General features: G+C 40.8%; 1 protein-coding gene across 2 annotated transcripts in view; it reads left to right on the top strand.

The window, feature by feature from the left end:
* The first annotated feature begins 380 nt into the window (after positions 1–380).
* SUCO (SUN domain containing ossification factor) overlaps positions 381–23,085 on the top strand; it is a 65,263-nt gene continuing 42,558 nt past the window's right edge. For both annotated transcript variants that reach the window (XM_054587755.1, XM_054587756.1), the window contains exons 1-4: positions 381–568; positions 18,262–18,370; positions 20,013–20,123; positions 22,114–22,268. In XM_054587755.1, coding sequence (XP_054443730.1) covers positions 507–568; positions 18,262–18,370; positions 20,013–20,123; positions 22,114–22,268 — 437 coding nt within the window. In that variant the 5' untranslated portion in view covers positions 381–506. The remainder of the gene's footprint in view (positions 569–18,261; positions 18,371–20,012; positions 20,124–22,113; positions 22,269–23,085) is intronic.

The raw sequence follows: 23,085 nt of genomic DNA, 5'->3' as shown, positions 1-23,085 counted from the left end.
AGAGACGTTGAGGGGGCGTGGCCTGCGCGGGGGCTGGTGGGGGTGCAAGCGCCGCGGGACGTGGGTGACGCGGCTGCTTCCAGCTCAGCGGTGTGTGAGGTGTCACGGCCCCGCCGGTGATTGGCTGTTGGCAAGCGAGTACGCAGCGGCAGTTGGTCGCCGGCCGCACGGAGGGAGAGCCGGGGCGGGCGGGGGGGATAAGGGGCAGCAGTGGCGGCGGCGGCGGCAGCGGCTGGAGGAGGCGGGCGCGGACGAACCGGCGGCCGCGGCAGCAGCGGCAGTCCCCAGAGTCCTCCCGTGAAGCGTCCCCGCCGGCGCCGCCGTGGGCCCCTGGGAGAGGGAGGCCGGTACGCGAGCCGCCGAGGAGCCGCTCCCCAGGCGCCGCAGTCCTTCGGACTCTCGCTCCCATCCTCGCACTCCTGCTCCGGCTCCTCCATCTTGGCCTCGGCGGTGGCGACTGCCGGGAGGATGTGCCGCCTTCTGGCCGGGGGAAGAAGGAGGAGAAGATGAAGAAGTACCAGCGGGCCTTGGCCCTGGTCTCCTGCCTCTCTCTCTGCTCGCTGGTTTGGTGAGTAGCCTCGGCCGCCCTGGATTTTCCCCGGGGCGGGGGGAGGGGAAGGGGAGCAGCCCGGGTCACACCCCCACGTCCTCTCGACTTTTAGGGTGCGGGTCTCCAGGGTCCCCAGGAAGCGACTCTCCCGCCGACCGGCCTGGCAGGGCTCTGCAGAAATTTTCACGGTGTATTTTGGGATTTACGGACCCTGACGGGAGAGAAGGGGGCCTGGGTAGAGGGGACCGCCTAAGCGCCTTTGTGTTCAGCGACCCGCGGCTTGGGGGCGGCGGGTGTTGGCGGGCGGCGTTGAGGTAGGTGCTGGGGGAGTCGCGCGAGTTCCGGGGCAGCGCCGGCTTCGGCGGGGCGGTGAGGGCAGTACGCGCGTCGGCGGTGACCCGCTCCCGACAGGCAAACGCGCGTGGTCCCGGGGCGGGTTGTGCGGTGCGCGCCGGAGTCCGGGCCGTTTCTCGCAGGCTTTGGCCCCCAGCGCACGGGGGGCTGCTGCTCTGGGAGGCCGAGGAAGCGCTTTTTCCCGGAGGGCTGGGTGACGGGGAGCCCTTGGTTTAGAAGAGAGTGTGTCTCAGGTATGGTTTGTCCGGTACTTTCCGTGGTGTGGCTTGGGTGATGTCCCTTAGTAATGGGAAGACGAGTCCTGTGTTTGGAAGGCGGGAAGACTGCTTTGTCTCTGAAGTTTGTGGAGTTTCTGTTAATTCCTGCCACATTTGGGGTTTTTGTTTTGTCTTGTTTGTTTTGAGGAGCAAAGAGAGCTTGTAGGTCAAAGGGTTGCTGTCCTTGTACTTGGGAAAGTTATTCGTCCCTCCTGGGGAATTTCTTCGGAGATGTGTGACACTTGCTGACTTAAAAGGTGCTTCTTTATTCAAAGAGATTTGCTGTTTATTAAACGTCAGATAAACCAAGTTCCTGGTTTAGCTTATGTCTGCAAAACACCAGCAGTATTTTTATTTTTAGGGGTGGCCAGTGAATTCCAAACACCCTGAAGTGGTAGAGTTCCTGCTCACAAAAGGTGGTACTTTAATAAGAGGAAAAGAAAACACTTGCCTGGCTGAGGAGCTTTGATTGGAAGGTTGATAGATGTTTTAGAGAAAAAGAAATTTGGCCTTTTGCCTTTCCTTCCTGACCTTCTTAATAAGATCAGTGTCACCCCTCGCTCCCTCGCTTTTAGTATCTTGTTGGGTGGCAAGAAGTGTGGGTAGGTGATGAGTCCACTTACCTCATTTTAAATTTAAATTTGCAGGTGACAGACCAAAACCTTGTATTCATACCTACCCCTTTCTGGGGACGGCTGAGTTGTTCGTAGATTATGTCTTCCTCTTTCTCCTTGATCTTGCCCATCTTTAGAGCACTTTCAGGAATGACTCACAGGACAAGAGGTTACACTTCATTCAAATTTAAGATGCACCAGTTATCTCTGATTTTTTAAATGGAAATATATTGGACACATTGTGTAAACTTAAGGTGTAGAACATGTAGGTTTGATACATTTATATATTGTAATATGTAGCAGTAGCATCTCTATCATGTCACATGATTATCTGTTTTCTGTGTGTGCAGCTGGAATAAAAATCTAATTGCTTAGCAAGTCTGATGATTGTCATCCAGTATCGCTGTCTGTGTTCACTACACAGGGCATTAGACCTCCAGCACTTAGCTTACTAGTGGTAAGTTTGTATCCTTAAACGTGATTTTTAAAAATATGTATATAATTGAACGGTGGAGATTAAAGCAAGTATTACAGTGTAGTTCTTAAAATCATTTGTGGATTTAAATTAACCATTCCTCTATTACTTTGTGTAATTTCTGGCTATCTTTTGCCTAAGCTAACTTCAGTATGATTTCTGACCTGTTAGCAACAATAAGGATATGACCTGTTACGGGGGTCAAATATCAGTCAGTCTGGTATTGAAAATAGTAGTCATGAAGTTCTGTAAAGTCTGTGGACTCCCACTGTGAAAAATGGATGTTGAGGGTTTAAGTAAAGAGTGAAAAGTTTGCTAAGGTGGCTCAGTTGGTTGGAGCCTTGTCCTGTGCACCAGAAGGTCGCGAGTTCCATCCCCAGGGAGGGCACACAACCTGGTTGCAGGTTTGATTCCCCCCTCAGGGCACGTATGGGAGGCAACGAATCCATGCCCCTCCTCCCCCTTCCCCTCTCTAAAATCAGTAAACATATCCTTGGGTGAGGATCAAAAAAAGTGAAAAGTTTAAGAAACTTTAGCCTAAGAAACATTTGGGTTAGTATATTTTGAGATATGTTTGGACTACCAAATAGACATTTTAGTTATTCTTTACTGAAGCCATTAAAATACGATATTTAGGGTTGAATTTTTTTGGAAAGGCGATGGTGAGATTGGGGAAGAGGATTGGCGCATGGTGGGACTGGAAAGTGCATGTCTTGGTCCCTGAGACTTCGTTGGGAAATTGAAATGCTGAAGTGACAGCGCTGGCCCAGCCGCAGCCTGATCTGTGTGCCAGTTCCTGACATCTCCGTTCCCGCCTAGGTACCTCAGGCCGTTGTGAGGCTAGAGGAGAGGTTGCAGAAAAGTTGGTAAGCGCCTCTTAGTAGCCAGTTTTGTCATCTTTATCATTTGTAAATTGTCCTGATATTTGTGGTAAGCTGAACTGTTTTGTACATTTATGAATGCTCTATGTCGATATTGCAGTACTCTAAGGTTCTCCCCCTCCTACCAGTATGACTGAACTTTGTTAGTCACCTAATTTGTATGGCCATCCGTTCGGAGATCTTGGTCCTGTCTCCCCTCTCCTTTTGTCTTTCCTGCCTAGGGTGCTAACTTTAGATTATTTTAGCAGAAAACCCATCCCCTCCATCTCACTATTCATTCTGGGTGCCATGTTTTATTTCTGCGCACTTCATGTGATTCCTTAGCAGTCAGTAGAGAGTATTTTAGACGTACATGTACTATGGCGGCCGCACAGAGTAACATGGCAGCTGATATTTATTGTCAGCTGTCTCTGTGTCAAGCCTGTATTGTGTTGGCATCTTTAATCTTCACAACAACTCTATGACGTAAGCATTATTTTAACCTCATTTTGCATTTTGTAGTGAAGGAAGTAGAGAAATAACTTGGCTAAAGTTAACCAGCTGATACATTTTGGAGCTTGGATTTAACTTAGCAGCCTGATCCACAGCCAAGGACGCCGAGGGTGGGATCCTTTCACAAGAGGTCTGCAGGCCTGTGTCCGACTCCCGTCACTCACTGGCTGTGTGTCCTTGGACCTGTTACGGAATTTCTTTGAATCTTAACTGTTGTATCCTAAAGTTGGGAAAATAAATCATGTCACACCTCACAGGTTATTAGGAGGATGAAATGAGATGACATATGACAGCTTTGTAAAACCGTGCGGGTTTATCATCTACATGTTTCCTCATAAAATCATTCAACAAAGATTTTTCTCATGCTTATTATGACCCAGATGTTTTGGGCATGGAAAACCTTAAAACAGGTGGCCAGCCTTTTCCAGTTTTTGTAGTAAAAGCCCCACATCCCAAGAATCCTCTCCATTAGTTTCCTGTTGCTGCTGTGACGTTATCGAACATGGGGTGGCCTAAAACAGCACACACGTCATCCTACCGTTCTGGAGGTCAGGAGTCCAAACTGCGTCCTCACTGGGCTCAAGCCAGGTGTCGGCAGGACTGGCTCCTTCTGGAGGCCCTGAGAGGAAGAACCTGGGTTTTGGCTCATTCAGCTTCTGGGGGCTCCCTGCCTCCTGTGGCTCTGCCTCACAGCCACCCGCCCCCACCCCCAGCCCGCGGCAGCCCCCACGTCTGCCCCCCGCTCGGACCCCCCTCTCGCCTCTCGCCCCACACCGGGGCTCGCGTGGCCACCGTGGGCCTCCCCAGATGGCCCGGGGGTGTCTCCCCGTCTCGCAATTCTGAATGGAATCACACCAGCAAAGACCTCTATACCACGTAACGTTACCGTTTTCGGGGATTAGGGCTTGGGCCTCTCTGGGAGCCATTACACAGCCTAACATGCCATCCCTCAGTCCTGGCGACCTGGGAAGTTTGATCACCACCTGAAAGAGGAGAAGGACTTGGTCCGCGCCTTAAACAGTGGATAGTCAAACGTTTTGAGTATGTCTCCCAATCAGTAAAACCGTGCGCATGCACCTTTAATATGCACTTGTTTATAAGTTGTATATGCATGTGCCAATATAATGGTAGCGTATTAGTGTGCTAATAATATACAATTTTACATACTAAATTATGTAAATGAGAAAGAGAACTAGCAGACTTCTGTGAACGGTATCTCTTTGCTCATTTAAAAGGTAGCAGTTTTCAGTGACGGATGGGCCTGCCGGACTGGATTGTGTCGCGTCGCACTGTGGGTGCAGAACTGCCTGTGCGGCCTGGGGCCTCAGCCCCGCCGTTTTCTGACCGGTTGTGCTGGGTTTTGGTGGCTAAAACAAAGCAGCTGCTTTCATGGAGACGGTTGCGGTTGAGAGAATGTGTGCTAGGGTCTAAAATTATGGCTCTGAAACAAAGCTTAAAGAGAGAAGAAAAGTTAGTTTTTTAAAAAACGGGGCAGCTAGAAGAATTGAAGGTGCTCAAAAAGCAATGGAGGCGGCGCCGTGGAGGCGAATGCGGCATCCAAGTGGAGACGTTGCGCAGGCACTGAGCATGTGGCGCTCAGTGCAGGTCGCGTCTGGGCCAGGGTGGCCCTCGGAGAGGGTCATTTTGAAGCAGAACCTTTGACTCCCCAGGAGCTTCTGCATGTACTTGGAATAACGGAGGGTGTGAGGCCAAGGGAGGAGACTGGTTTGAAGTGAAAGGCGGAAAGAGGTGTAAGGAGTCCATCCGAATGGGCAGCTGTGTAAAGCGTCTTAGGTAGGGCTGGAAAGCTGGGGAACGGGCAGAAGGGCCTTGTGTGCAAAACAGGGACGTGACTGATAAGCTTTTGGGAGTGGAAAGCAGAAGATGTTTGGAGAGTGGGTCGGTGTGGCAGCCGGAAGAGAGAGGAGAGGCTGAACAGCCTTGCAGCGGTGTCCTTGGAGCCTCGACCTGTCTCCCTCACCCAGCGCCCTTCCCTCTGGCCTGGGCTGGGACGCCTGTCCGAGGCTCCCTTTTTGCCTGAAGGGTAAAACTTTAAACCCTCTTGTTGAAGACCTGAAGTCTGTCTCAAACCTGCGTTTGTAGCTTCATTTTCCATTGTTTATTAGATTTCCTGTTGTTGTAGGCTTAACTTGTTAGCTTGGTAGTTATTTATTTGGGGACTGTCCTTGTAGTTTGTCATTGAAAATTAAGGTAACGGAAGTATTGCGACTTGATTTTGTAGGATAAATGCACCTTATGTAATTTCTTAAAATATATCTTTATCACGTGTTTTTTCCATTACTGTTTATTCCCCTTGTATTCCCCTCGCCGCAGCAATCAGCAGACCCCAGCAAGTGGAAATCGGGAAAGGCTCCTAGTTTCTAACTAACTAGTTCCTGCCCCAGAAAAATAAAGAATGATGAGAACGAAGTCAGGTTTTGGACACTGGGGAGAGCGGGGGCAGGACGTTGTGGGAAGGGGGAGCAGCATGTGCCGGAGACTTGGTGTGTGTTCAGGGAACACACGAGAAACTCGTGTCCGCGAAGCACAGCACGCGGGGCAGGGAGTGGCAGGACCTAGGAAGCCGAAGGCTTAGGCAGGGGAGGAATTTTCGAGATTTTTAAATATCATTCAGGAAGCTTGAATTTTGTCACGTAGACTCTCTAAAGGTTTTCAGCAGGGGAATGGTGTCCTGAGGTAATTTAGTGTTAGGTTTTTGGCGGTGGTGTGAAGGGGTGAATGGCAGGGGTAACAAGGTAGGAATTAGGGAGCTCTGGTAAGAGTTGCTCTGTGTAAGAGACAAAGGCCTGAGCGGAAGCAGCTGTAACGGGGGTGGAGAAACGGATCACAGATCTGTGAGGTAAACTGGAGACGGTAAGAAGAAGTACGGCTGTTTTTCAGGTTGCTCACCTGAGGGCTGGACGGAAAGCAGTACCACGTGGTAGGAGCCAGGATGTAGGAAGAGGAGGTTTGGAAAAGGAAGATCCTGTGTTCAGGTTTAGATTTAGTTCTGTTGTAGACATCCTGGTCAATGAAGAAAGAGAGATTCAGCTTTTAAATATGCTTAATTTATTCTCAGCATTAGTATAGGGCATCACTGAAGCATTTTAAGGAATGGACTAGTGATTTGGAGGAGATGGTAAAAGCTAAAGTTACAAGTTTTGGTGGCCATCAGCTGAAAATCACCCAAGGAGCTGAAACTTCTCAAGATATTCATATAGAGGGTAAACTGAGGACCAGGACCAGGAGCAGAGCCTGGCAGCTCCAGAACTTACGCCGGGAGCAGGAGCGTCTCATCCGAGGGGACTCGGAAGAAATGGAGATGAGCAGCAGAAGGGTGTCATTTGACAAGCCAAGGAGAGAGTTTTAAGTGGGAGTGGTCAAAGATGCTGCACGCAGCAGGGAAATCAAAGAGGGTGAATTCTGCCACAACCGTACTAGTTTCGGTGGTATAATGGGGGCAGAAATTAGATGTCACAGGGTTGAGGACTAAGTGGAAGTGAAGTTGAGACTACCCCTGGATAATACCCTGGAGTTTGATAAGTGAGAGAAGGTGGAAAGGACAGTGATTGATAACAGTAACATTCGAGTACATATTCTGTGCATTCGAGTGCACACTAAGAATAGATTGAGTTGACCAGAAAGTCTCTATGGTTTTTTCTGTAAAGAAAAAGACACATTTTTCATTTTTACCAATTACTTTATTGATTTGGATATTTTGACTATGATGGCTATCTCCTGCATTATACAGTGTTGATAGTTCTCAATTAATGTCTCACTTTGGTCGTTATCAACTTTAATCTACCCGATTGTGGAGCATCATCCAGCCAGAAATCTCCAGCACAAAGCTTCACAAACCACTTTTGACATGTTCAGTCACAGCACCATGTTCATACGCTGCACAAATCTTTAGTTGTGTTTTTACCTCTTTTATAATAAAGCATAATGTGCCAAAAATGTTGCTTATTTTTTCCATCTTCAGTATTAAAATGGCTACACAAAAATTCAGTTTTGATTAATTTTTTTATTAAATGCATGCTGATAGGACAGCTCGCACAATACAGTCTGACACAATTGTCTTGAATGAAGTGAAACACAACTAAGCTCTACTAGAGCCATTGTATGGAGAGAAACCAAATGAACTTTTTGGCCAACCCAATACCTGTGTTATTTCATTTTCCTCATAATAATGCCATTTCCTAGTATTGATAGTGAGGCACACATGTTTTGTAATTTTTCTAAGAACATACAATTTATAAACAACGGACCTGGGATTAACACTTGAGTCTCCTGACTCTGAAGTCCATGCCCTAGCCAGTGCGCTACTAAGTGTCACGTTTGTCACTTGTCGCCGCTCTCAGAATCACGCGGTACATGCTGCTACTCCTTTGTAATAGTTTGTTATGCTGTAACTAGCCTTGACTGATGTGCTTGAGTGAATGGATCTGTTATTTTCTCACCTTTTTCTGTTCATCTGTTGACTCGAGACTATTAAGTAGGAAACAACAGCAATAGAGAAGGGTCATAGCTGCGGGGAGAAAGCTCTCTAGGTTTGCCGTCACAAGTCTAGTGACTTTGGGCAAGTTAACTCTGAGCTTTAGTTTCTTTATTTGTGAAGATGGGTTAATACTTTAATATAAAAGTCCTGACAAATTAAATCAACAAGACTTTTTTCCTTTGGAGACAGCAGATGCTTGGGATTGGGTTGGCGCTCTCAGTTTACGCCGCATTGCGCACGGGTCCCCTTCGCTGCTGCGCCGTGTTTGCTGTTTCCCTTTTACCATCTGTCTTGAGTTTCACTCCTTCTTACCCCCGTTTTAGGCATTTACCCTGGAATATATTTGAGACATTTTGAGTCAACTTTGTGTATTTGTTTGGATATGTGTTGCCCTCCAAAATATTATTATTTATGGGTTTTAAAGTTTACACAAATGGTATGATGCTACTGATCTCATTCTTTTTTCCTAATTTTTCCACTTAACACTTTTTTTACTTGCTCTAGTTGACTAGAACCGTTGTTAAAATGAATTGTAGCAGGGAGGGGGCCGCAGATGCCTTCAGGCGGGCCCGCCTCTGGTCATCCATGCTCACTCCAGGGAATTTCCCACAGATTTGCTGAGCACTTGGTGCACAGGCTGCTTCTAAAGGCAGACCTTATGCCAATGAATGCGCTTGGGAATAGAGGTGGGGAAGGAGGGAAAATTGGGAGAGAAACCACAAACATCGGTGTGCGAGAGAAATGTCAATGGGCTGCTTCTCGCACATGCCCCTCCTTTCCTGGACCAGGTACCGAGCCTGCAACCCAGGCACGTGCCCTTTTGCTTTGCCGAACCACGCCCAGCCACCTGAGCCACACCAGTTAGGCTAATGAGAGGGGTTTTGTGACAGACTTAATTTTGCGGCAGGGTCAACCATGTGCCTTTAAGGCCTTTTGGTTAACCTGGTTATTCTTGGACCACTTTTTTTCTGTATCGTATTTATAACAATGGGATCCTTGAGATATTTGTTGAGTGGTAAATTACCTTGGAGAGAATCGCTGTCTTTACGTTGCTGTCACCAGCATTCCGTCTGTGTGCGTACCAGGTCTTCTTTACCTTTCCTTATTATCCAAGTTATAAGTGTTTGTGCATTATTTAGGTTAATTTTGAAATTATTTTGTATTTTTTATTATTGCTAATATGTAGTTGATTTTCAATCTCTTACTGCTAAGGAGGAAAATACTGACTTTTGTATCTTATATTCTTAAATTGAGATAATTTATATATGTTGAAATGTACATATATTAGTTATATATAGTTAGATCAGTTTTGACAAATGCGTACATCTGTGTAACCCCCACACCCCATCAAATATAGAAAATTTCCATTATGCCAGAATGTTCTCTCATGTCCCTTTGTAGCAAATACCCCAAGGCACAAAAAAAGATTTCTATCATGATGGATTAGTTTTGTGAATTCTGAAACTTCATCTAAATGGAGTTACACAGTATCTGTTCTTCTATCTGGGTTCTTTTACTCAGGGTAAAGTTCCCAAGATTTGTCCATACTGTTTCATTCATCAGTAACTTGGTCCTTTTTATTGCAAGTAGTAACATTGTATGAATATACTACAGAGTTTTATCCTGCCGTTGTTGGACATCTGGGCCGCCTCCAGTTTTTGTCTGTTCCGAGTAAAAGCCACTGCGGATGTTTTTGTACAAGGCTTTTTACGGACTGTTTTTCATTTCTCTTGAGAAGTAAGTAACTGTGGAATTGCAAGTGCTGAACTAGACAGATATCGTGTGCCTCTTCTGGACGTATTACCTGGAGAAAGAGACACGGGGACTTACAGAGGATTCCAGCCGGGAGCACAACCTGAATCTGGCCATGATGGAACATCAGACGGACTTCAAAAAAAGGCCCTACTAGTTAAAAATAAAAGGACTGTGTTCTTCAAAAATGTCAGCGCCATGTAAGATGAAGACCAAGAACTAGTTCAGATTAAGGGAGGCCAATGACACATGCTGAACAAGACCTTAGACTCGATTTGTACTTGGGGTGCTGGGTGAGGGTGCCGTAAGGGCGCTCTCCCCCCACGTGGCACAGCTGCGTACAGATGATAGAGCGTCCTGTCAGTGTAGTGTTTGCTGACGTTGCTGCTGGGCCCTGGTTGGGGTAGAGAATCTCCTCTTTCTGTGGGAATACACACTAAGAGATTTAGAAATAAATTACACGGAGAAGGGGGGAGAGGGAACACGAGCGAGCGTCACGTTAGCGATGTGTTGATACGGGTGAAGAGTTTGTGGATGTTCTTTGTATACTAGCCATTCTTTGGAAAGTTTGAAATTGTTTCCAAATAAAAAAGTGGGGGAAAAAAGTCGGGGTTGGGATTTCCGCCTTTTCTTTGGGAGGTGTTAAGCCACTCAAATTTCTTTAACTCTTGTTAGGTTATTCCAATTTTTGTGCCACTATTGCTACTTTCCTAGAAACACCTATTTTTTCCTAAGTTTTAAAATATATTGGTATATATAGTTTGTGATATTTCATACTTAAAAAGATGTTTTGTCTGTAGTTATTTCATGTTTTTATACCATCATTTAATTTGCACCAGCAACTCTCCTTAAATGGTTTTGCTAGAGCTTGTCTCTTTAATATTTTCTTCAGAGGACCAACTTTTGGTTTTTCTTAATTTTCCTTGCCTTTTTCTTTTCTTTTTTTTCTTTTTGGTTCTCTATTTCTGGGATTTCTGTTCTTTAGTCTTCCTTTTTTGTTTTCCTTGTATTTACAGTGTGTCTTTTATCTTTCTGAGTTGAAAGATTAGCTCTTTTGTTCTCAGTGTTTGTCTTCAAAAGCATAGTTTTCTTGTTCTTTTAACTGCATCCCACTAATTTTGACCTGTAGTCTTCCACTCTTGTATTTCATAATGTTCCTTACTGTTTCTTCTGACTGAAGGATTATTCTGCTGAATAATTTTTGTTGCCAGACTTAGACTGTTGTGGGCTGTTTTATTATTTCAAACTTTGTTGCAGTGTGGAGAGGATAGCTTATTAGGTCTTGTGTCTTTGGAATCTGAGTCTTCTTTTGAAGCTTTAGTATATGGTCAGTATTTGGGAAGTATTCCATGTATGTTAGAAAAGAATGCTGATGTGTATTTGTTGTAAAGTTTGTATATTTCATAAAGCTTGTTTTTTATATATAATACCAATCTCCTGTTTCCTTAGGTGTTGTCCATTATTGTTTTGTATGACATAATTTAAAATAGGCAACCAAAATATTTTATTGTTTTCTTTCCACCTTTGTCAGTAATTTCACATATTTTGAAGTGATTTTGTTAGGTGCATATATGTCTATAATCATTACATCTTTTTACCAATAAATAATAATTTTATTATTTATTTTTAGAGACATATTTTTCAGCTAAGTTCAACTTCGTCTTCTTAATTAAAATTGCTACTTTTTAATGTCTTGTCAACATAGCTATCAAATTTTTAATGAGTTAAAAATTATTACTAACGTTTTCTAGCAAGGCCCTCTGTATGTAACATAATATCTGGTTCCTAGTAGGTAGTCTTAAGCGCTTATATAGTTTCTTTTATATCACTCAGAGGGAAACCGCATTAACTTATTTGAAAGTTTGGCAGACTCCAGTTTAGTTTCGTCTCCTACTCCGCAATTATTAAGCTTGGCTCATTTGCATGTTAGCATATTCTTCATTGCGCATTAACGTGTCCTAAAATTTATTATTGGGTTATTTTGCTAGATTAGTTTGATAAGATTATAAAAAGTAATTGTTGAAGACAGCTAGTTCAGTATTTCTGGGTTAGGCAGGTGTGAAATGCTATCATTCTGAAGTATTGTTATAATAAAAAAAAGATGTTTCATCACTTGCACATTAAAGAATGCTTTCTCTCCTCTTAGTGAAGTCTTCCTTGGCACATCAAGGCTTAGTTCAGTTGTTATATCCTCTAGAAAAAATTCCCTGAGTCCTTCTCCTGTTCCATTTTGTAAGAACTAAATGATACTTCTCCTGTCGTAACACTTAAACCTTAACCATTATTTTTAGAAATACATAGTTGCAGCACACCCTTTAAAACATCAGGATGTCTGGCAATATTAGATTCTAGGTTGCCACTACTAGAAAAACTTCAGTCACTATGCATTCAAGTTGAAAACCTTTTTGCAAGAAAAAAATTACATAAAAATGTAATTTCTAAAATGAAAGCAATCAGGTTGAAGATAAAGTCCCTAAAGTATGCCTTTTGAACCTGGGCATTTATTTCATTCAGTGTCATTTGAATACAGGCATTCATTCCTTCTGTATCTGTGTTCCTTTTTTTAATCTACTAACCATTAAGTGCATACCTAAAAGAGGTTTTTTGGAAATTATAGGTAAATAACAAGTTTTTCTCAATAAAGTAGGTGAATACATATGTAGTCTCTTAATATATGTTAAGCATATTTCTTGGAGAGTGAATATTTTTAAACTAAAACATTCTGTAGTTGTCTCAAATACTTCAGTAAAAGTGAACACATTTTTAAAGGCATTTCTATGAAGGCCTTTCCATGTACAGGGCACCAGCCTAACTAATTACCCATTGATTTAAATTCTTAAGTATAATTCTGTTCATGTCAAGGCCAGAACACAACTTTTAACTACATAATCAAGTAAATTGCCCTAGAAATCACATGCAAATAGAAATCTGCAGAATATGTTTTTTAAATTAACTGTTCATTGTTGTAGAAGTTACAGAATAGGGAATTTATGAAATTTGAATGTGAGAGACATTTTATAATATTTCTATATGTGATCAGCAGTGGGTAAGAGGATGAAAGACAAATTAGGGATAGTTCAAAAATAAAAATTAATTTGAAGCAGTCTGCATTATTCTCACTGAACCATGCTCCTAGGCAAAAATGCCTATTTTTATTCCTTCTCTTGAAATAAAAAATAGTTTGTTTTAATAAGCAGAATGCCTAATACTGTGTTTACTCTGTGCTGTCCACAGCTCTAAGCTTTTCCTCATTAAATCCTCAGAACAGTCCCATAAAATAGATGACAATATTTTGAAGAAAAGTGCAGAGAAAAGTTTAATGAACTTGCCAAAGATCATACAGACTATATAACTCTAGTTCTTATTAATTAAACCATTGCTCTAGGCCATTTAGCAAATTGTCATGTTGAATGTATCTTCTTGTTACAACATGAACCTCTGCAAATCCTTGCCACACACTGGTGTTATTATGACCTCCTAGGAATGGAAAGATTTTCACTCCTCTGTCTCTTTCCTAAAGTTTTGTCTTTTATCTTCCATTAATAGTGATTTGAGCACCAAATTCAACATCAGCGGTCATGACTTGAAACCTCTTGCCTGTAAATTGCAGTAATAATAGTAGTTTCACATCATAACATAGCTGATGTGTAGTGGTAATTCATTTGCTTATGTTCATTTTGAGGCAGTCCCTCAGGAAACGTTTAAATAAAAGATCAGTGAAAGATAGCCATGCTCACACAAGGCATGTTCTTCCTTGAAATGCTATTCCAGCGTAAATTTCACTTTTATTCCTACCTCCCATCTGCCCCTAATAATTATTTGCTACAGACCAGAGCTTTTCGAACTCTCGGTAGTTGAAGGTCTGGAAGAAGTAGTGTGGCAGTTTCTGCTGAAGAGCAGAGCCAGGGTGACAGCACCGTGCACCGTGGTTCACTGAATATTTTAATTCCTTGAGACCTGCTGCTCAGAAAAAAAGATTTCTTTCAAAATATTGGAAGTGCACCTGGTCACTTAAGAGCTTTCATGGAGATACGCAATAAAGTTAATAGAGTTTTCATGCTTGCTAATACAACATTTATTTCTGTAGCCCATGAGTCAAGGAGTAGTTTTGATTTTCAAGTCTTATTATTTAAGAAATACATATGGGTCTAGCTGCTATAGGTAGTTAATCCTTTGATGGATCTGGGCAAAGTAAGTTAGAAACCTTCTGGAAGGGATTCACCTTTCTGGATGTCATTAAGGAAATCAAGAAGAGGTCAAAATTGTAACATTAACAGGAGTTTGGAAGATGTTGATTCCAACCCTCTTGGATGACTTTGAGGAATTGAAGCTTTCAGTGGAGGAAGTGACTGTAGACGTGGTACAAAGAGCCAGAAAACTAGAATGAGAAGTGGAGTCTGAGCCCCGGCTGGTGTGGCCCAGTGGCTCGAGCACCAGCCTGTGAACCCAAAGAAGTGGAACCTGAAGATGTGACTCAATTGCTTCAGTGTCACTGATAAAGTGTGAACGGGAAGGAGTTACTTCTTATGGATGAACAGTGAAAGTCTTTTCTTAGATGGAATCTACTCCAGGTGAAGGTGCAGTGGGAATTGTTGAAAAGGTTTTACAGTCACTTCATAAACATATAGTGTATAAATTTATATCAGTTTATATAAATTGATATGACAGTGGCAGGCTTTGAAAGGATTGACTTCAGCTTTGAAAGAAGTTCTGTGGGGAAGATGCTAGCAAATAGCATCACACGCTTCAGAGAAATCATTCATGAAAGGAACAGTCAGTTGATGTGGCAGACCTCATGGTTGTCTTATTTTAAGAAATTGCCGCGGCCACCACCCTGAGCCTTCAGCAGCCACCGGCGTCTGGGCAAGATCCCTCCACCAGCAAGAAGACTACGACTCACGAAAGGCTCAGGTGATGGTTAGCATTTTTTAAAGTATTTTTAAACTTAGGGTACATTGAACTGTCCTAGTTCAAACAATGAGGCAGGAAGAGCGAAGGGGCAAATAAATGTTCCTTCTCCTGCCTTTTGCTCTGTGGCGCCCCTCAGAGGATTGGATTGTGCCCACGCGGGCAGTCGGCTGGTCCCCTGGTTCAGGTGCGAACCTCATTTCCAAAACACTCAGAATGGAGGGTAATGGCATTTGATCATAGGATAGTAAAACAAGAATCATAGTAAAACAAGGATCATAGTAAAAACGGAGATTTACTATGGTTTTTTCTTTTTTCTTTTTGCTAAATTCACACTGACTGCTTACTTATTAGGACTTAACACAAACACGCACATATACAGACACACACAGACAGAATTCTTGGTGATGGTAGAAATTTAGAAAGTATATAAAGGGGTAAAGAAAGTAAAGAAATGACCACCAAAATTCCAATCCACACAGTTTTAGGTGTCGGAAACTTTGCTGTCCCAAATACGCACACACACACGGCGCGCCTGCAAACACACGCGCAGCACAGAAACAATGTGAACATAGGCCCATAAAGAAATATTTGATGAATAACGATATATTGGGTTGGCCTAAAAGTTCCTTTTTTTTTTTAGTTCATGTGTTTTTCCTGTGCAGCGGCTCTAGTAGAGCCGAGTTGGAGTTAACCTCATTCAAAATAGCTTTGTTGGGTTGCGCTGTGACGGCTGTCACACCAGTGCGCGCAAAACCGTCAGGGGTGGGGACTTTTTGTGTGGCCATTTTAACATTGAAGATGGAAGAAGATACACAACATTTTCGGCATATCATGCTTTATTATTTTAAGAAAGGTAAAAATGCAACTGAAATGCAAAAAAAGATGTGTGCAGTGTACGGAGAAGGTGCTGTCACCGACTGAGTGTGGTAAAGGGGTTTGCGGAGTTCCTTGGTGCTGCTGACCGTCCGGCCAGCTAACTCTGCCGTGGGGCCGTCTGCGGCATGGGAAGGTGTTTGGCGGCCCCCCCGCCCCCCCGGCCTCTCCCCGCTAGAGGCCGGCAGCGGGAGACATACTGACAATATCCAAATCAGTGAAGTTACTGGGGAAAATGAAAGATGTGTCTTTTATTTTATGGAAAAACTAAAGGGACTTTTTGGCCATCTCAATATCTTTATGACATTTTGAATAGACATTATATTCTTGTGGTTAAAAATTCAAAAGACAGAGTATTGCAGAGTGAAAAATATCTTTCTGTTGCCCTGGTTACCAGCCCTCATAACCGCCCCCCATAGACAACCAAGGTGATGCTTATTTTTCTCTTGTTAATTCTTTCAGATTTATGCACATATAAATAACTTTTGTGTACATGGACACACATAGTAGCATGCTATGTGTATATATTATGTACCTTGCTCTTTTTCTTTAGTCACAATTTTTATCAAAAGAATGTGTTCATGGGAAAAAGTCAGATAGCTCTAAAAGTAATTTGTTTTTGCCAAAGAGCAATTCCCATCCTCCTCTCCCAAGTTCCCTTTCCAGGGACACCAGTTTCATCTCTTAGCTGACTGATTTTATAGTTACTTCTTTGTCTCTGAAATAAGTTTTAGGTACTTTAATGCCAGTTTTAGGTATTATTCTACTGCACACGATCAGAGTCTCTTTTAACTACATGCTGATGATATATTTTGATCATTATTTGAGTTAGATCAGCATTTATTGTTTGTATTACTATGACTATAAATGCTATTGACAGGTGAGCCATGTACTAAAACATGATTACTTTTCCTCTTCTGTGCTACTTTTCCTTTTCTGTAGAGCTAATATTTGATTCGTTTCCCTATTTTTGTATTTAATTACAAACTGTTTGTCACAGGAAAACCTGTACTGTAGATTGTCAAAGACCCACCAGGTACGCTGTCCATTCCATCCTCCTAAAGGCTCCCCAGGACCTCCTGATAACCTCCAGGTCAGACGGGCTGCATCTGTTCTTGGTGTACAGCTGTCTGCCTAGGACCTCTCTTTCCAGTTACCCTGGGGATTCCGGTTCCCACTCTCATCTCACTACCATATTGTAGTAGATTAGAATCTTCCTTGGCTGGTGTGGCTCAGTGGATTGAGCAACGGCCTGTGAACCGAAGCATCGCCGATTTGATTCCCATTTGGGTCACATGCCTGGGTTGTGGGCCAGGTCCCCAGTGGCGGGGTGCACAAGAGGCAACCACACACTGATATTTCTCCCTCTATTTCTCCCTTTTTCTCTTTCTAAAAATAAATAAAATCTTTAAAAAATCTTTTTGATTATTCTTACTGATTAGGTAAACTTTAGAGTCAGCCTGTCAAATTAAAAATATGTGGATTTCAAATCTTCCATTTAAATTAGCTTGAATTGTGTAAAATTGACTTTCAAGTTAAAGATTTGTCAAATATTGGCAGTTTCACACAGCTCTGCTTAATAGTACACTCCTAAGTTTATATTTAGTATTTTATTATTTCTGTTTTCAATGGGGACTTTTCTCCTATTAGATCTTGTAACTGGTGGTGGGTAGTTTGAGTAGAGTCTATTGATTGGTTTCTTAATGTTATGCCTAGGTATATACTTCTTATACCCAAGATTTTCTTTTTAGTTTTCCACCTATGTAAATTCATTATCTACAGTAATTCATAATTCTTCTATCTCCTTTTCCCACATTAAATGTTTACTTATTGACTTGTGGAATATGTAAGTTTATCATATATTTTTCAGTGCCTATGGAGATGATAATATTTTTTCTTGATGTTTTTGCATGGCAAAATAAATTGATTTTATTATATTGAATGACTTTTGAATATCTACTTGATCGTGATATTGATGTATTATTTTATTTTTGTTGTGTTCCTAGAGACTTTCTTTTTTATTGTTTTCTTTAGAAGTTCTGTGTCTGATTTTCACAAGTAGTATTAACCTATGGCATTCATTTGTGTGTGCTGTTTCTGTTAATTTTTTTGATGTTACTATTATGTTTCCCATATAAATATAATTTGGAAGCTTGCTTCTATGCTTTGAAATAGTTTAGGTAGCTTTAGAGTTATTTGTTCTTAACTATTTGGTAGAATTTAGAATATTATTGGCATCTGGAGCTGAGGTTAGTTAGCTCTTTGACAGCTCTCTCTATTTTCTGTGATAATCATCAGATACTCCTTTTGTGAAATCTTTCCTGTTCTACCTTCATGAAATTCATAATTCCGTACTTGGAATGCAGATAACAGTCTATTTTTCTTAGGGCATTACATAAATAAATTAAAAAACCCTTGTCTTTTATGTACATTTGTCATCTTCATCAAATTAAGTTCTTAGGGGCATTAGCTAAGAACCATCCTTGCGTTTATTGACTCACATTCTAGTCCATAGTCGGGCATATGGTGGTTTAACACCTTTTCCTTCTTTCTTTTTCTTTTTCTTTTTTTTTTTTGGTGGTGGTGATGGTGGATGTTTTACAGGCTTCCCAGTTGGCGTGTGTGTTGTAAAGAGAGTTCTTCAGCTTCATCATATTACTCTCAAGATGACAGTTGCGCACTAGAAAATGAAGATGTACAATTCCAGAAAAAGGTACTTTAAATAAAGGTGACGAAGTATTCTGTATGTCAGCTTTCTAAGACTTCCTCATAACATTCAGAATAAAAGTAATTTCAAAAATCCTATGACATAATTTCTGGTGGAGATTTCTGATTCTTCCTTTGTATAATTGAGGAGTTACCTGAATATTTCTGAAATTAAGCTACCTCAGATATTTATGTATTTATTTTTACTGCTTATATTTGAAATGTTGGAACATCCTTAGTCCTACAGTAGGGAGAAAGAGTACCTATTCAGGGGACTGAAAACCAGTGGCTTGCTTTTTAATGCACTAAATAGTTAAAGGGTTTCTAAAGAAACTCCAATCTTATAAATTTAAAACTATTAGAAATGAGGATTATAGGCAGAATCTGCAACCAGTGGCTATATAATTGGGGGAGATGAACAGAGTCCACACAACCTTATGGTCTCTAAATAATTTTTTATTTTATCATATTAAATGAATAAAGGTGAGTGTTGACTAGATTTGGCCCCCCCCCAGTTAATGTACTTATTTTAAAATACTGAAGGAATTGATATTGCCTATAAAATAATTTATATCCTGTTCCCCTCCCAGAGGAACCACAGTTGACTGTTTCTTGTGAAAATGCTCATACCATTTCTTGAGATGTAGGTATACCATTATGTAGCAAAAAAAATTAACACTTTTTAAAAATTAATATTTTTATTTTCATTAAAATGTTGTTAATAGTCTATAGACTTCCCCTTTCCCCTCATAATATCTCTTGGACACCTTTTATATTGCTATAGTCTTATGAATGGCTACATTTTTATTTTATATATATAGATGTAGCATAATTTGTTAAACATTTCTTTATTGACAGACTTACATTGTGTTTCAGCTGTGTATATGTGTACATTTGTGTGTGTTATGTGCAAACATAATTATAAGCTTGATTTTATTTTTTGGCATGATATTTACAGTGGGTTATTTAAATATTTGAGTTATATATATACTGTATTTCTGGGATGGAGCATTTAAAGATTTGAAGTCTGTTGCTGAATATTTCTCAAGAAAAGTGTAAGTTTATGCTTTCATCCATATTCTGTAAGATTTAGATGTACTCTCTTTGAGGAGAAATTGGAAAACTAAATGTTATAAGAATGAATTTAATTAAGTAAAGGATTAAGAGGGAAAACATTCTTTCAGCAAACATTAAGGTACCTATTATGGGCTATCCAAAACAAAGATTAATATGAGCTTTGTTTTATGAAACTTGTCTTCCAGAAGATACATTTAAAGACATACAGGTATCGGAAATGCTAACTTGAAAATGAGTGTCAAAAGAGAGTTGACACAAGGAACTACAAGTACATGCATTTATCAGGTATTTGCTGTGTGCCTGACACATAGCGGCGTTAGGATTAAAGTGCTTATTAAGACGTCAAGTGAGGCTCATGGCCACATGATTAGTGGACACAGTATGTGCAGTGGCAAGGAGGGGAATGCGGGAACGTAGATGATAAACGTTTAAACACACGTAATTAGAGTCACATGCACCCAAGGCAGTGTTTTGTTCGTAAAGTACAGAAAGAGGTGGTCTTTAATATTGCTGCAGGACTGTTCTGTGAAAAAATCGTTTACCAGTTAGCCTTTTTGTTTGTTGCAATACAGGATAAAAGAGAGGGACCCATCAATGCCGAATTCCCGGAAAAAGTGAGTTCAAATTTACCTATTCCTCCAGAAGAACAGAAATTAAAAGATGACTACGTTGTGGATGTGCAAGTAAGCCGTGTTGCTTTGATTTTTAATGATGTGTCTTTTCTAACTAATTCATAAGATAGAAAATCTCTGATTGGTCATCATATTGGGCATTGATACTTTTTCTTTTTGAAGTACCATGCAACTGGTATTAATACCATTCACCTGCTAAGAGTACTGCTTTTGAGAAAATGCACAATTACTGATTTACTAATAAATGAGACCATTTCCTCTGTAGTGAAAGTTCCCACAGAAGTCCTCACGTCTTCCTGGGTTTTATTTTGCCCCACTGTGATGTATCTTGTCACTTCAGACTTTGGGCTATTGGGGATTTTTTTCTAACTCACAACAATAGAAAATATTTATATGTAGAACACAGTATTTTGATAACAAAGTCTTATCACTTTGGTGGAATATGAATGATAAATAATAGGTTAGGATGTTTTTCCTCTTTTTCCCATATTATGTCCTGAATATTATGTTACACTTTGGAGATATTTGAGCTGGAAGAGGAAAGACTAAGAAAAAGCTATCTCACCTATTAACAAAACCAAATTTCAGCTTAAAATGAGGGAGAACTCTCTTTTTTAAATTCAGCTAGAGGTGTTTTATGAATTAAATTAGGTTATGTAAGGAAATAGAGTGAGTTGCTTTTTTGGGGTTCTAGAAGACATTTCTTAAATTTTGTGCCTAAGAGTAAGAAAAAAGAGATCTGCGTGACCCTTCTAATGATATGACTGTCTGGAACAGTCCTACCATTGTCCATTTTCTAGAATTTTCCATCATGGTCTACTTCGCTCCAACACTTTCAAATGCTTTTTGCATCTTGGAGACCTGTGCTGCTCAGTACAGTGGCCACGTGCTGCATGTGGCTGGTGAGCACTGGAAACACAGCTAGTCCAAATTGAGATTTACTGTAATTATAATGTGCACATCAGACTTTGGAAACTTTGTAAAGGAAAATAAAAGGGTGCAAAGTACCTCTTTTTTTTACATTGAATACATGTTGAAATAAAAATACAATTTTTGTCTTTTTTTCTCAAGGCCTCCACCATAAAATGTAAACCATTTGCATTCCTTTGTGAATTTCAGTGTAAATAACTCCCTAAATGACCACATTTTGTATATTTTGACTCTGCCTTATATTCTCTTTGTGCCTGCATGCTGGCCCTCCTTCTCTTCAGAGTCCTAGTTCTTCTAGTCCGTTGTCTTTTTCCTCGGAACAGAGCACGAGGACCTCTCCCTTGATAATCATTTAGTAAGCGTTAGATGTCTGCTGTGTGCAGGGTGCTGTGCTGGACACCGGGAACGTGAAGAGCAAGAGAGCCCAGTCTGTAGCCAGGGTGTTCGTAGTAGAGTTGAGGAGGAAGAGGTGTCTGTAAGAGACTTTATGGGCGCTGTGATGAAAGTGTACAGGGACCCGTGGAGCCGAGAGGAAGGGGCAAGGCTAATCCTGTTTAGGGTTGGCCAAGGGGGAGGAGGATTGTGGTAGGGTTTTCAAACACCAGTGGACAGCAGGTAGATCTCAGATTGTGTTTGGGAGGGGCAAACGGCCCAGAACACCCAGGATGAGGGAGCAGCAAGATTCTTGAATTGCTCCGTGTTGTGTTGTTGTTTATTGATACTCATTATCTTCTGAATTGCTTAGGGGCAAGAACTCTGTGTTGTATTATTTTGTGTATTTACATAGCAACGCAGCAGTCCTATGTAAATCCCAGTAGCAACACAGGAACTATGTAAGACTGGAATGTTTGTAGGTCTGAAGTAGGAAGTAGGAAAGACCAAAGGCAAGTTCTTTTGTCCTAGTTTATGAAATGCCATTAAAAATGTGCAGAGCCCATATTTTAATATGAAATATATTCCACAGAGAGGTAATAGTGGAAGAAAGGTTTTTTACTTTTTTAGTGAACATTATTTATATTGTCACTTTTGAGGCATACTTTTTGCATAGTCCTGTTCATCTAAAGAGATAATTTGTTAATTTTAACATTTAATATAACTTTCTTTAAAACAGAATACGGAGTCAAAAAAGTTAAGTCCGCCTGTGATTGAGACACTCTCTTCAGGTGATCTACATGAAGATTCTTCCAGTGTAGTTGTGGGCAGTGAAAACATTGAAAATATTTCCAGCTCATCTACCTCAGAGATCATTCCAATCTCAAAACTTGAGTAAGTCATTACAAAGAAAAAAAAAAAACCTCATTAGATTATGATAGAAAAATTTCTTTATAGAATCAGGCAGCTTGATAGTCTGATTTTAAGTTTAGGCTGTATAGCAGACCTAAGTTATAATGCCTAAACACACACCTAAAAATAATGTGTTTTTATTATTTTTAATGTAATCATCTTATAATATAATGAGTACTTATTTTGCTACCTACATTCAGGATTAGATCCCAGCTGTGAAATTTGTATATCGTATAGGTAAAGTGAGTTTCTAGTTGTTTAAAAAATGTAATACCTATTTCAATAACCCTTCCTATAATTATCAATCATTCAAATGCCAGATTATTTATTTGCATTAAGCATCAGTGCAGCATTCCATATATACTGGTCGTTATGTCTTTGTTTGAATAGCTGCCTTTTTCAAATTTGATAATAAATATTTAGAACACATAGGTGCAAGTTTTCCTTAACTTAGAAAACCTGTTATGTACTTACTCCTCCTAGCTCCTTACAGTAATACTACAAAGAATAAAATAAAATGTTCTTAATACTATAGTACGTTAAGCATTTCTTTTATCAAATGAGTTAACATATATATAGTGCATAGGGACAAAATCTGGCACATAGTAAGAATGTATGTTAGTTAATATCATTATTATTATCTCCACTTTTTTTTTTTTTTTAAACCACAAGCAATTTTTAAACACCTATTCTGAAGAATGTAAGGGCTGGGTTGAAGGAATTGTACACAGATGTTCCAGTTACCATTTAGGAGTTTGTTCCAGGAAGCGACAAGGGAACAGAAGACATGCTTAGTGTT

Source organism: Pteronotus mesoamericanus, unplaced genomic scaffold, assembly GCF_021234165.1.
Source record: "Pteronotus mesoamericanus isolate MK-2021 breed Mesoamerican mustached bat unplaced genomic scaffold, CSHL_Meso_final scaffold_1186, whole genome shotgun sequence".
NCBI classification, from domain to species: Eukaryota; Metazoa; Chordata; class Mammalia; order Chiroptera; family Mormoopidae; genus Pteronotus; species Pteronotus mesoamericanus.
This window is presented reverse-complemented; position numbering and strand designations above follow the sequence as displayed.